General features: G+C 37.4%; 1 protein-coding gene across 9 annotated transcripts in view; it reads left to right on the top strand.

Annotated features, from left to right (window-relative positions):
- The window catches only part of ACSS3 (acyl-CoA synthetase short chain family member 3), a 262694-nt gene that overhangs the window by 188878 nt on the left and 58543 nt on the right, over window positions 1-15273 (top strand). For all 9 annotated transcript variants that reach the window (XM_053585747.1, XM_053585742.1, XM_053585745.1 and 6 more), the window contains one exon: window positions 14244-14395. In XM_053585747.1, coding sequence (XP_053441722.1) covers window positions 14244-14395 — 152 coding nt within the window. The remainder of the gene's footprint in view (window positions 1-14243; window positions 14396-15273) is intronic.

Raw genomic sequence — 15273 nt, 5'->3', positions numbered from 1 at the left:
GGAACTGGACATATTTAAGGTATAGAGCACCTGGACAGCTCAGTCAGCAGAGCATGAGACTTTTTAAGAGGATGCAGTTTTAGAAGCCAAATTAGCTTAACCTGTTAAAATATAGGCACCAAATCTGAATAATTTAATGCTGACTTTTGAGAGGAAGAAAATGAATGGTACATCTTCAGAAATCTCCAACAAGCCCAAGTCCAACAAAATATGCCTAAAAACAGATACCTGCTATGGTGGTTTTGCAAAAGAGGAGGGATGAAACACAGCAATCGATCTTTTCATATGAGAACTTAATTGTATAAACACGGTTACTGACCTCGTGTGTGTGAGGTACGCCACATGTATGTGCACGCATTTGTGTGGTGCGTGTGTTGGCAAATGATCGTTACCTGTAGATGTGCTTCCTGGCCTCTTTCTTCTGCTCATATTTGCCTCATTTACCAGTTGGTCATCTACAGAATAAAAACCCAACACCGCTTCTGAAAGCAGACAACTCCTCTGTGGCCTGCCTTTTTCCTCACCTCTGCACAAATGTGTGTCTTAGATATACATGAGCCCAGGCTTCCACAACGGCAGTTTTGTGGTGAAGCAAGAAATTAGCTTACTATTGCTTGGCTAAGTTATTACCTAGGTCTAAAATGGAAATTGAGTAGTTACTGTTAAGTCCAGGTTGAAAGTAAGCCACAAACTGATTTGTGGACTTGGCCTTGATATGCCAGTTGTTATTTTTATATAATAACAGTTTGTTTGTTTTTTTAAGTCAAAGAATGGAAGCTCGCTCTCATTTTACTTTTATTTTCTTTCATTTCACAAATTGTGCACATGGTCACAACAAGCTATTTTGATAAATTCTTTAGTATGCTTGCTGGATTAATTAGAGTAGATGACTGTTAATAATTCCACAATTAACTTTAAAGGCATGTGTTATACTCCGCCTTCTCAGGGAATGAATTGGTTAGAGAATATAAAGGACTTTAAATTTTCAATTGCAATGTAGGAGCAGTATTTCCTGTCTTTGGACTAGAAATATTATTAATTGTGTTATTTATCTTTCTTTGTCATTATCTACCTATACAACCTTAAACAAATACCTTAAACTTCTCAGGGAATCTGTTTTTTTTAATCGTCAAAATAAGCAGCTCGACAGATATTCTCTCTATTGTCACGTCTGTGAATCTTCTCCAGTTTAATAATTTTTCTTTTTCTAGAATAAATATAGGGTAATGTTTTAAATTTTTGACTCTGGAATTTCTTTTTCTTTTTATGGTTAGGGATGCTGATTTTTCAAATGTCCTTATTTACTTTTGTTTATTTTTACTGGTAACATGGCTATATTGTGTAATGGGGAAGGCTGGGAGTCTAGTCTAACCGTCACTTGCATAGCGCACATTGTACGTATTACATACTTTCTCATCCCTCAACCTTCCAAGTCTCCTATGAGTATTATTTTCAAATTTATTTACTGAATAAAAGTGTCATTCTAAATCAGCAAAAACTTATAGTGTTGGAGAAGTGTCGTAGTTAAGGCAGACGTGGTATGGTTTCTGACACTTCTATGTGTTAATTGCTTAGCCTCCAACAAGCCACTTCACTACTTTCTGCTTTATATTTTTCATCAATAAATATCAGTGGCAATAATATCTTTCTTATATGGCACTCAGATGATTAAGCCATGAAGAATCTTTACAACGGTTCCCAAGATATAATAGTATCAATTCTGGATATTATAAGATATAGTTATTATTAAAAATACAAATTTATTCTTTCCTAGAATGGAGTTCTAAATATACGCACTAACCATTTATTCCCTGACAACTGAGCCATTAGAATGCTTGAAGTTTTAGATGCTCCCTATTTCATCAGAGCTCTGGAGGCTGCTCCTTTTGGAGCCCATTAGATCTCTTCTAAGCACTGGACAAAAAAAGTACAACTCAGAGAAGTGTTGGTGCCGCTAGAAGAAGGGAGGTAGAGGTAGAAAATAACTCAGTGGTTCTCCCCTTATGTATCAAGTCCAAACTGTGAGTGAAATAAGAATGACCTTGAAGGTTTTTATCTGTGAAAAGTCTTAACACATGTCATGGGTCATCATTAGCTAAACATTTTTTAACATTTCATTCACTTCTATTTTTTGGTGGGTTTTATCTCTGCTAGTTTTTGAACTGCACGTATATCTTTGAAACTTTAAGAATATTCAGCTTATTAATGTCTTACTGAATGCTCCTTTCCTGAATTCACAGAAGGGAAAGTTGAGATAACCTTACCTTTTCTTTTTTCTTTATAGAATGATTAATCTGAAGGTGAGCCCCATACTCTCTTATATTTATAGGAGTCACATGGGATAGTGTGTGTACTATGTATGTAAAAGCAGTTTAAAGCTTTGAAGAAATACTATTTTTTTTTATTGTTGGGGATTCATTGAGGGTACAAAGAACCAGTTTACATTGATTGCATTTGTTAGGTAAAGTCTCTCTTATAATTGTGTCCTGCCCCCCAAAGTCGTGTCACACATCAAGACCCCCCCACCCCCTCCCTCCTTCCTTCTCTGCTATTCCCCTCTCCCACGCACTTCCTCCTTCCCTTTTTCTGCTCTCCCTTCCCCCATACCATGTACTAGATCATTAATTATCCTTATATCAGAATTGAGTACATAGAATTCTTGCTTCTCCATTCTTGTGATGCTTTACTAAGAATAATGTGTTTCACTTCCCATGCAGGTTAATACACAGGATGTAAAGTCTCCGTTTTTTATTAATGGCTGAATAGTATTCTGTGGTATACATATACCCCAGCTTGTTAATCCATTCCTGGGTTGGTGGGTGTTTAGGCTGTTTCCACATTTTGATGATTGTAAATTGAGCTGCAGTGAACAGTATAGTGCAAGTGTCCTTATGGTAAAAGGATTTTTTTCCTTCTGGGTAGATGCCCAGTAGTGGGATTGCAGGGTCAAATGGGAGGTCTAGCTTGAGAAAGGAGGTCTAACTGTTTTATATTTAGTTATTCATTGGATAATGCCATTTCAATCAACAACAGATTGCATATGCAATGATGGTCCCATAAGATTTAATGGATGTGAAAAATTCCTTTCACCTCATGATGATGTAGTTGTTATAATATCATAAGCTGGACACACGTTTGTGATGATGCTGGTATAAACCAGCCTGCCATGCAACCACTGTGTCAAAGTATAGTAATACACCATTATGTGCAGTATATAAAACTTGACATTGATAATAAATGACTGCTATGATTTATGTATTTACTGTACTATACTTCTTGTTATTATTCTAGAGTGTATTCTGTCTGCTTATTAAAATAAAAAGTTAACTGTAAAATAGCCTCAGGTAGGGCATTCAGAAAATAATACAAAAAAAGACATTGTTGTCATAGGAATGACAGGTTCATGTGTGTTATTGCCCTGAAGGCTTTCCAGGAGTACAAGATGTGGAAATGGCAGACAGTTATACTGGTAACTCTGACCTGCACAGGCCTAGGCTAATGTGTTTGTGACTTATTTTTTACCAAAAAAATTTAAAAGGTAAAAGAAAAAATTTAAAAATTAAAAAAATACTATAGAATAAGGATACAAAGAAAGACAATATTTTTTTTCAGATGTACATCATGTTTGTGTTTTAAGCTAAGTGTTCATATAAATTTAAAAAATGAAGGAAAAAAGTTACAGTAAGCTAAGGTTAATTTATGATTTGAAAGGAAAATTGTTTCTTTATAAATTGAATGTAGCCCATGTGTGTAATATTTATAATATCTACAGTAGTTTGTTTATAGTAACGTAGGAGGCCTTCACATTCACTCACGACTCAGTCATTGCCCTGTCCAGAGCAAATTGCAGTCCTGCTCCGTTCATGAGAAGTGCCTTACACAGGTAGACCATTTCTTTTATCCTTTATACTGTATTTTTGCAGGGTCTTTTCTATGGTTATATTTGTTTAGATACACAAAATCTTTATCAGTACTGCAATTTCCCATGGTATGTAGTATATTAACAGGGCATACAGGTGTGCAGACTAGTAGGACCAGGCTATACTTACAGCTTGGGTGGGTAGCAGGCTCTACCGTTGCGGTCTGTGTAGGTGCACTCCGTGAGTTTCCATAATGCAAAAAATCACCTAACAATACCTTTCTCACAATGTATCCCCATTATTAAGTAATGCATGGCTATATATTTTTACACATATGTGAATAAGAGTAATAATTATTGCTTCATTAGCATGGACTAAAATTTTAAGTCATATCCAATTGTGAAAGTCTCATGATTGAGAATAATGAAAGTGGGAACTACCTCCTATTATGTTTTGTATTTACCACTCCTGCTGAGCCATCCCCACAGTTTCATCACAGACCGTGTCATTTACTCCTGTGTGTTTTGGGTTTGACTCTTCACCGAGGCATCCTATGCAGTGTATTCCATGTGTGAACCTTCTGAATTCTCAGCTCCCCTCCCGCTTCCTCCTGGTGGTGTGTTACCTGCATGTGGGTAGTTATCTTCTCTCGGCAAGACCATTGCATTTTTATTTATGTTTTTTTTTTTTCAGCATCATTTATTTAATAATGCTTCACCCCAAATTTTACATGTTAAATACACCTTCTCAGGTTAATATCTTTCTTTTTATAGGGAGAGGAAACAAATTCTTTTGAGATACTGCAGAGGCCCATTTGGATACTTCCTAATTTAGTTCAAGTGTAAAATACATTAATTTAAAATTTGATTTGGGGAAGTTGTCAAAAATGTCAAAAGAACCAAAATGCTTGATTGTTGCAGGAAAACAAGGCCCAACTGAGAGAAAGAGCACCCAAACACCACATTTATAAGAGGAAGGGCTTTTTTTTTCCTTTTTTTTTATTTTTATTAAATCATAGCTGTGTACATTAATATGATCATAGGGCACCATACACTTGGTTCATAGGTTGTTTGACACATTTTCATCACACTAGTTAACATAGCTTTCATAGCATTTTCTTAGTTATATTGCATTTTTATTTATGTTGACCACATTTGTTTTGAATTCATTTGGAATTATCTTTTTTTAAGGATTTGTTTCCAGAAGGGAAGTATTACTTCCTTTTAAGAAACATCATCATAATGGTCCCAACTGGAATACTCAATAGGCAGTATTGTTTTTGTCTCATGTAATGGACAAAAATGATTTCTTTTTTTTTTTTTTTTCATTTTAAATATGTATACAGCAATCTGCTTTTCTGTGTGTATGGAATGAGAAAAATGATGACTTAATCATTACTTTGATTTGGGCTATAGAATTTGATCCTGTCAACTGGAAAAGATTATAAAGCTGATGTCAGCATCATTTGGGTTTCTCACATGGCTAGTTGTTCAGAGATATTTATTTTTCAGTTTATTTTTCTCTATGTGTGCCTGTATTTTATGTTGGAGCAAATAAGTACAGCTATTGTTATAGCTCCATCCACAAAATTTATTAATGTCTATTATCACCTCAACATCACGCGAGAGGCTACAGTGGAGACAGAGTACGGATCAGATACAGCCCTTGCACAGAAGGAGCTGATGGAATACTCATCCAGGGATTACAATTAATATAAAGAACAGAAAGTAAACAAAGCAAAGTAAACCTAAGAAAGAAACGTCTAATATTGTGTAAAAGATGTGACAATTTCTTTATAAATTATAGGAGATCATCACATTTCATTCTTGTATCCTGGCTCAAAAGTCTGTGTGCTAGTCCTTTAAGGGAAGCTCAGGTCTAGCAGATAGGGAGACTTCGTGAACGAGATAGTGATAATAATATAATAGCTATTATCGAGTGAGTGTTAGATGACTGTTATTCTTCTAAGCACTTTATATTCATGGTCTTAATTGTACCTACAAGTCCATGAGGTATATATTTTAGTCTCCCGTTTATACATGTAGAAACTCGAAATCAGGAATACAAATAACTTCCCTAAGGGCCAGGTGTGGTGGCTCACACCTGTAATCCCAGCACTCTGGGAGGCTGAGGCGTGGATTGCCTGAGCTCACAGGTTCGAGACCAGCCTGAGCCAGAGCGAGACCTCACTTCTAAAAATAGCCAGGCATTGTGGTGGGCACCTGTAGTGTCAGCTGCTTGGATGACTGAGGCAAGAGAATACCTTGAGCCCCAAATTAGAGGTTGCTGTGTGCTATGATGCCACAGCTACCAAGGGCAACAACAAGACTCTGCCTCAAACAAAACAGGAATACAAATAACTTCCCCAAGGGCCAGGTGTGGTGGCTCACACCTGTAATCCCAGCACTCTGGGAGGCTGAGGCGTGGATTGCCTGAGCTCACAGGTTCGAGACCAGCCTGAGCCAGAGCGAGACCTCACTTCTAAAAATAGCCAGGCATTGTGGTGGGCACCTGTAGTGTCAGCTGCTTGGATGACTGAGGCAAGAGAATACCTTGAGCCCCAAATTAGAGGTTGTTGTGTGCTATGATGCCACAGCTACCAAGGGCAACAACAAGACTCCGCCTCAAACAAAACAAAACAAACAAACAAACAAAAAAACACTTTGCTAGCAGCACAAGGGTGAACGGGCACTGAAATTTGAAACAAAGTTTCTCAGCTTTAAGGACATAATTTCCTTGCCATACTTTATACTTTAGCATATGCGGCCAGGACAAGGGTATCAGTGATCAGAACATTAAGGCAGGATGTTAGGGTATCAGGTGGAAATTACAAGAGCTAGATGAAAAGTGAGTTGAAAATAGTTGTCATGTGTTGAGACGGGCAAACCAATATAATGTCAGTTATCAACTAAAGTACTAAGTAGGAACAACAACTGGGAGGAAGGGAGCCGGCACTCGCAGTTCCAGTGGTGTCGAGTTTGAAGGTGCTACTCAGTCATTTGAATGGTATTGATACTGGTTTGAACAAAACTTTCAGAATGAGAGCTTTAGAGGAGTTAATCATGTAAGTCTTGATGGAGATCAAGAGAACAGAAATGTGGGGCAGCCTCAAGGCTGAGAAGTTCTGTGCATTGAGGTGAAAAATGGCTGTGGGAGGCCAGGGGAAGAAAGGGGTGCCGAGGAGCGGGCGGGAGGTCACCAGTGCAGGTACTGCAGAGAGAGTCCTAACAGGATTATCCCCAGAGGGCTTTGGGGACTAGGGTGTCATTGCCACCTTCATAAAGACACTTTCTCAGGAAGGTTTGTTGTAGTTTTGTTTTTGGACATTGGGAAATATGAGCATTTTGGTAGTTATTTTAGGCAGAGTACTGGATGGTAGGGAGGGACTAAGGTTTGTGAAGTTTTGGGACGAATTACAGCATGCACATAGAATAGCCACAGTTTGCTTCCTGGGCAGAAGTCTGTTAGTGTGATTAAGCAAGAAGCCATTTAATTTCTCTTCTTATAGCAAAGTCTCACTAATCCCTATGAGTAAGGAAAACCTTAATTTGTTTCTCTAGTACAAGATACCAGAGTGACTGTGCAGTAGCATGAAAGAGCTCAGAGTGGAAACAGTCCTGCTGGAAGCCGTAAGCCAGGGATAAATGCCCTGTGACTGCTGAGAATGTCGGGGGCCCTCATTAGCTCAGCGCTGGGTCTGCAGGCTCTGCAGTGCTCTGCTTCCATTCCCTGACATTCATACCCCTGCAGGTAAGCTTCTATGCAGTGGAAGAAACAAACTCTTATCAGCTCGATACAAGTGTTGACTTCTCCTTCTGGGATTGACTTTATCACAAGGCCCCTAACAGTCAACTCTCAGAGGTAAGAAAAGGCAAGGAACAAACTCAACCGGAAGAGAGACATCTAGGCAGAGGTGTAGGTAACACACGTGGTCTTGGTTCATTTGCGCTGGTGTAACAGACCACGGTAAGGTGGTCTGTATAAAGCAGAAATCTATTGCTCCCAGTTCTGCAGGCTGGGACATCTAAGGTACAGGCAGGCACCTTGTTGCTACCTCCTCCAGCGAGGAGGCACACGGTGGCCTCACCTGGCAGAAGAGAAGAAGGGCATCTCCCACAGGCCTTTCTATAGCAGCGTTTATCCATCATGAGGCTGGAGACCTCATAACCTAGTCATTTCCCAAAGAGCCCACCTTGCAGCATTGTTGCATTGGGGAATAAATTTTCAACATTTGAATTTTGGGAGACACTGTCAGGCCATAGCACACACGGATCTTTAAAAATATGTAAATATGTATGAAACGATCTTGGAGCTTTAGCCATGGAGAAGTCTTACTTTCTCTGTCCTGGAAGTCAGGGTATGTTTTTAACTAAGGAAAAGGAAGGCCTGAAGCCTGAGGAATGACAGTAAGGTGGGCCTCACAAAAAGGAGATACTGCACGGGAGGGATTTTCAAAATATTAAGTGGATAGAAATTATTGATTTTGGACCATGGGAGATTGTTAACATTTGACTGGTTTCACTCACAAACATGGTGAGCTTGTGATCAAAGTGAAAAGGGAGGATGAAGCCAGACTGGTTGAGGACCTTAGATTGGTGTCTATTTTTTTTTTTCCTTTGAGAATATTTTTAGCTTTTTGATAGAAGTGGGTAGAACAGTAATGTTAAAACAAATTATCCGTCCTTTGGAAAAGTCAATGGACAAATATTATGGTTTCTACATGTTCCTCAGCGCCAAACTGAAAATCTTTGAAGAAAGTACTGTCTTTAGGGAGGCTTTAATATAGCTCAAAAACTTCTGCTTATAACTATTTTTTTTCAGAATCCAATAAAAGCTACTGACTCTCTCCCTAGGTAAATGCATACATATACACACACTTTTAATTTCAGAATGTCCATGAATTCCTCTGATGTTCAAGCCAGGAACTCCTCATCTAAGGAGTTAAGATATAATTCTCTCAAGTAGTGATAAACCAGCTGAGACCACAGGGGAGTCACAGTCTTCACAGGGCTCTGGGCAACACAGAAAGAGCTACCGGGCCAGAACTAATACTTCCATCTCTGGAGAAGGGGCAGTTGTATTAAGGAAGCTATGCTGTGTTATATAAATCATGATATCTATGTCTCTAGGGTATGATAATGGACTTGGGACAATGAGGTACTTCTCTCCAATATTTTCTCTGTATACAGCATCCTAGGAGCATATTTCAATTATTAGTATATTCATTTGTTAATACTTATGGTTGGCTCATTTGTCACAGATGGAGAAAATCAGTAATAACTAATGTTAAATTCTAGGCACATCCCCTAGCGCAGCCAGACAGGTGGATACCGAAAGATAACATCTAATCAGGGATGCCTATTGGAAGTCTATGCATTGAGATTAGAACCACTTAAGGGACATATAGAACATAGCAGTGTTCACACCCAGATCAAGGCCAATTGAATCAGGATCCGTGGGAGTGGAGCTAAACATTTGGATCATTCAAAAGCATCCCAAGAAATTATACTGTGCATTTCGGTTAGAGTAATGGGTAAATTAGATGGCGGTGTGAGTAAGATGAAGGGAGTTAAGACGGCATCAGTACTTAGAGGTGAGGCCTTCATTAAAGGGAGGATGAAACATCTCCAGCAGCTAGCAATCCAGAAGTCCTGTCTGAATCAGATTTAAAGTTTTCATTTCTTAAAAAGGATTCTGCTGTAATAACACAGGTCCTAGATCTGAGGTTCTTGAGTCATAGGGCAATTAGGCCATCTGGGTTTAAAGCAGCAGTAATATTTTGAAAACTGGAACAAAATAATGACTTTTAAAGAAAGGGACTTAGGGAAGAAAAAGCCAATTTTTTTGAAGAGGTTATTCACTCTCTTGGTTCTTACTCACAAAAGGGTAAACAGTAAAAATCTCAGTGTCATCCCTTTCCAGCTTTCCAATTTCTCTCCCTTGAAGTCAATCTTACATGTATAATAGTTCATTCATGTATAAGCAATGTCTCTTTTAATGCAAATGGATTATACAAATGTTATGAATCCTATTCTGCATTTTTATTTTTTCCCACTAAGTATATTGAAGAATTGCTCACATTTTAACAGGTCTTATGTTTAAATGTCACAGTCCAAAACACTCATCTCTTGATAAAGGCACACGACATATATATAGGAACTCAACAAATGCTATCGCCAGCATCATCACTCTTCTGAAATAAGCAAAACGATTCTCCATAGCACCTGTCTGATGAAATGAGATTTGCTACTAGTCAATAAGAGATGCTGTTGTTGTCACCTCAGAACTTCACTGGAAACATGACTTGGGTGACATTTCTCAAAAGTAGCCTCCAAATAGGGGTCAGATTTTCTAATCCTGCCACAAGGAGGAGCCAAAAACTGCAGGTGACTCAAAAATGTTTATGTCAGAGTGTGAAATCTCAAGTAGCCTTGACCACAAGCCTTGTGTAAACGGAATCATAGGACCCATAGTTGAGCAATTAAATGATTTTATTTGCTGGTGTTTTAAGTGCATGTATATCTGTACTTGCCAGGAGACTGTATTTCACTATTTTCCTGTATTGGAAACTTAACCTCAGTAGGAAATATGTGAGATGTTGAACATTACCTGGTTTTCTAACTGGAGACTCATCATCTGTGTTCTACATCGTTACTGGTAGAAAATTGCATCTGGAAGTTAATTAGAGGGTGTTTTGGTAACCTCCTTGGCAGTGGTGCTTTGTATCATTGCTAGCCACATCATAAATCTACCTATTAGAAGTTGATATTTTGTGAATCTGTGGTGCTAGAATTCGTGACTTTAATGTTGTAGTGACCATTTTCTGTCTCTGCTATTTGAGCAGCAAACGATAATGTAGACTTTGATTTCATTTGAGTTTGAGGAGTTTTGAAGTTGACACCTGTTAGCTGCGTTACTCTCTTTGGTGTGCATTTATTTAAATCCCTGCAGTCTTAGAATCTTCTTATTTTTGAATTGAACGTTGTTTGGGCTATTGCCCCTCATTGAAAATGCACATTCTGGAATCGCTGTCATTTTCTTCAGACAGTTCAGCCTGGTTAGTGTGTTACTGGCTACTTCTAAAAAGCCTTGTTGCAGAGATTATACTGCTGATGTGTGCATGCTTGTCTCTGTGTGTGCACGTGCACAAGGATGGGAGAAAAGAGTTTTAAATTAAATCAATAAGCCATGGAGTCACTTTTACTTAGTGTTAATAATGAAAGATGCTTGCAGGCTTTCTTTTAGTTTCCTGAATCTACCACTTCAGCTGAGAACTAGATAGGTTCTGAGAACATACAAGGCCTAAGAGGTATATTGTATTTCTCCCTTCATTAAATGCAAATAGGTTGTAACATCTGCTGTGTAATTGTTAATATTTTCACATACACACATTCATACTTAGGGGAATCTGAGTTCTATTACAGTTGGATCTTACCTGGCTTATTCATGAAATTATGCCCAGAATATGAAATGAATATATACACTGAGACTAATTACCTAAAGAAGATGATAAATAATCTTCATGGGACTGTAGTTTTCAAAGAAATATCCTGTTTTGCGCTGCATTATGTTACCTCAAGTGTTTATGTCATTCAGGACTTGAAATTTATGTTAATTGCCATATTTCTTTCTGAAAAAGGTAATTTCTTTGATATAATCCTTGTTTCATTAAATTTCAGATCAAATATTTTTTAATAAAATAAAAAAAGTATAGACATGTTAAAGTAATTTTTAAAAATGGAAACATTTTATTTATAGCATTGGATTATCTTCTGGGGAATGCACAATAAAATGTGAAACAATGGGACCTTTCTGTGTTCAACTAACTTACAAAAGAATATTGCAGGATTTTATACATCACATCCTTCATGATTTTGTGCTCAAGAATTATCATATTGATGGAACTTGTTTGGCAAAGGGTTAGGATTGCAACAGTGGTTACAATCTTATATTACTTATAAAAAGTATGATAAAGATTTTTACTACCACAATTACGCATTGCTTAACAATGGGGATATGTGTTTATCACTGTGTGAACATCGTAGAATGTACTTACACAAAAATCTAGATGGTACAGCCTACTACACACCCAGGTTATATGGTATAGCCTGCTGCTCCTAAGTTACAAACCTGTACAGCATGATACCGCACTGAATATTGTAGGAAACTGTAACACAGTAGTAAATATTTACCTTAATACAACTAAGCATAGAAAAGGGAAAATAAAAATACAGCATTATAATCTTACAGTACCCTGTCTTATATGTATTTCATTTTTGTCCTAAACATTGTTATGTGGTGCACGACTATATTTCTAACAACACTTACGCTGTCCTTATTGTTATCATTAAACACAAATAATTAGAGGCATTGTAAAATCCATCACATGTGTGCTCTATGGAGATAGTCATACACAATGTAACATTTTCATTGACACTAATATAACCCTTAGTGAATACATTTTCATTATCCCATAACACTGGCACTATAGTGGAATTTAATTTCAATTGCCTATAACATATCTTTCTTCAGTGGAGGTCAAACTGTCTTACAATATTATTTTGGTGCTTTTAGCTTATTGAGGAAATACTGGCAAAGTGATTTATTCTTACCTAGCTGGCGAGATAATGGAAGCACAGACAGGGCAAGTCAATTGCCTGAGGTCAGTACACAGATCATTGTTGTGGGTGTGAGATCAAGTTTCTCAAGTCACAGTCTAATACTCCAGGGACTGATCAATGCCTAAGACATATCAAAGAAGTAAAAATCAAATGTTTTCCTTGCTTTGTTAGAAAGAATAAAGTTGCAGATTTCATTTTGAACTGATGTGCTCAGTTCTTCAAAATTTGTGAGTCACACTGTGTAGTCACACTGTATCTGCCAAATTTTGATATATTTGAATGTATTGACCTGTATGAAGCAGTAATGGAATAAATTGAAGTCACGAGTTTTGGGTTAGTTGTGATAATAAAAAATACATTTCTAATTAAAACAAACACTTTCAGAACAAGAAAGAAAGCAATATAAAAAATCTACAGAGGTAATTTTTTTTAATGAGAAACATATTTACACTAAAAAATACAAAGGCTAACCATTTTAGAACAAAAATTAAAGAATGCCCTGTCAAAGATGAAATTAGTGGTTATTAAATCAAATTTATTGGACAGCTATGATCTACCTCATATTTATCACACATTCTTTAATTATTCCATTTGTGGAGATCTCTGAATTTGCTAATAGCCAATATTTCCCTCTTTTTCCCTCAGTCTATTGGTTCCCTCATATGTTTTATGAAATTTGGGGAAAACTCAGAGAATTTAGTCAGAGAAGTCTAGGAAATATTACCCAGTTACTCCTTATCTTAGAAATTCCTGATCTATTCTAATACTGTTAAGGCTTCAAGAAATGGTGCCTAGATCACAAACCGGTTTTCCTTTGTTTATCCCAACCTCTACCAAAAGAATTTTGACTGAAATATGTGCATATAGTTTCACTTTGCATATATTAACATTCTGGGCACCTTGCTTCAGAAACACAAGTAGACTAGCAGGGATGAGAATGGGTAGAGAATGGGATGAGGGACGTGGCTGAGCCAAGATCAACTGTATGGTTCATTTAGAATTTTGGAAAGTTACTGATTTATTTCAATAACTTGTTCGTATTTTCCACCTCGCAGAGACATCAATCAAAAATTCTTTTTGTTTTTAATTGAATAGTTTGCCAAAAGTTTTAAATTGTTATGCACGTTTTTTTTTTTTTCAAGTGAACATGTATAATGTCATTTAGAGTCGAAAACATGCACTTTGGGTTATTTTATTGGATTATTTTCAATCTGTAGAAGTTACTTTCCTTGGAGTGAGACATTTCCCTGAAAAGGTCATTGCTCAGGAGTCACCATGGTTTGGGATTTTCCCCTTTTCTCAGATATTTTGAGAATGGCTATCCTCACTCTCAATAGCGATCATGAAAAGAAATGTATTATGTTTGAAATTCTTAGCAATCATACTTCACATTTTTCACATTTAGCCTATGATACAAAACAATGTATTTAATATTTTGTCAAAAGCAAAGCTGTTTTGTGTTCTTAATTTGAATATGATATAATTTTCTGGCTCTTTACCTTTAAAAATTTGAATAAGAAAAATCTGGACTTTGAAAGCTTTTAAGATGCTGTGACGCCGTGCTTTTAAAATGGAGCAAACAGCCTCTCGGATGCCTGGGTATTGGTCTGTTATATTTATGGCAGAACATGGAAATATTTTAAAACAGATTTATTGAGAGCCTCATTTTATTAATATGGTGGTGTTAAATGTGTAAGTATTGAACTGTCAGTGAAATCTGAGCCATTTTTCCCCGTGACATTTTAAATGAATCTCATTGCAGGGGAAGCCTGTGGGAACCCCAGACGCGAGCGCTTATTTCCGTGTGCTGGCGGAGCACGGAGTCGCCGCCTTGTTTACAGCGCCAACTGCAATTAGAGCGATCCGTCAACAGGACCCTGGGGCGGCCTTGGGGAAGCAGTACTCTCTGACCAGGTGAAGTCGGGATGCTCAGTGCAAAGTGCATTAGAAACTGCAGTCAGGGTGACCTTCTGCAGAGCCGATTTTTTCCGGTACTGGGATACCTCTAATGGGAAGAACCAAAAGATCCGGAATGGGGCGGCGCCTGTGGCTCAGTCGGTAAGGCGCCGGCCCCATATACCGAGGGTGGCGGGTTCAAACCCGGCCCCGGCCAAACTGCAACCAAAAAATAGCCGGGCGTTGTGGCGGGCGCCTGTAGTCCCAGCTACTTGGGAGGCTGAGGCAAGAGAATCGCTTAAGCCCAGGAGTTGGAGGTTGCTGTGAGCTGTGTGAGGCCACTGCACTCTACCGAGGGCCATAAAGTGAGACTCTGTCTCTACAAAAAAAAAAAAAAAAAAAAACAAAAGATCCGGAATGTTATTAAAAATAGCTCTTGAAAATATAGCTTAGAAATTGTTAAAATTTTAATTATATCGAGATTTTAAAAGTACTGTACTATATTTATTTCAGTTTAAATATTACCAAAATATTCTTCTTTTCACAATTTCTCTGCTTATATTTCCCTTAAAAAGTAAAATGCTGACTTTGACTTGCAATGAATACAGACATACACACGTATGTAATAGCACCTTACTGTCTTTTGAAAATAGAAAAATGGTTTAATGGAAGGGAAATATATTTGAATTTATATATACAGGTGAAATATGAAGATTATAATTCAAATTAGATTTGTTGAAAAAGTAAAGGAAAATATTTTATTCTTGTTTTATAATAATGTTTTTGAGTACTTTTTGTGATGTTTTGTGATGTTGTGATATTTTTGTGATGTTCATTGACCTACATTTTTGTTTAATGTTACGCATATTCAAAGATAATTATTTCAATTTGTATCG

Source organism: Nycticebus coucang, chromosome 3 (assembly GCF_027406575.1).
Source record: "Nycticebus coucang isolate mNycCou1 chromosome 3, mNycCou1.pri, whole genome shotgun sequence".
Classification (NCBI taxonomy): Eukaryota; Metazoa; Chordata; class Mammalia; order Primates; family Lorisidae; genus Nycticebus; species Nycticebus coucang.
Note: the sequence above shows the minus strand (reverse complement) of the source record. Positions and strands in the feature narration are given on the sequence as shown.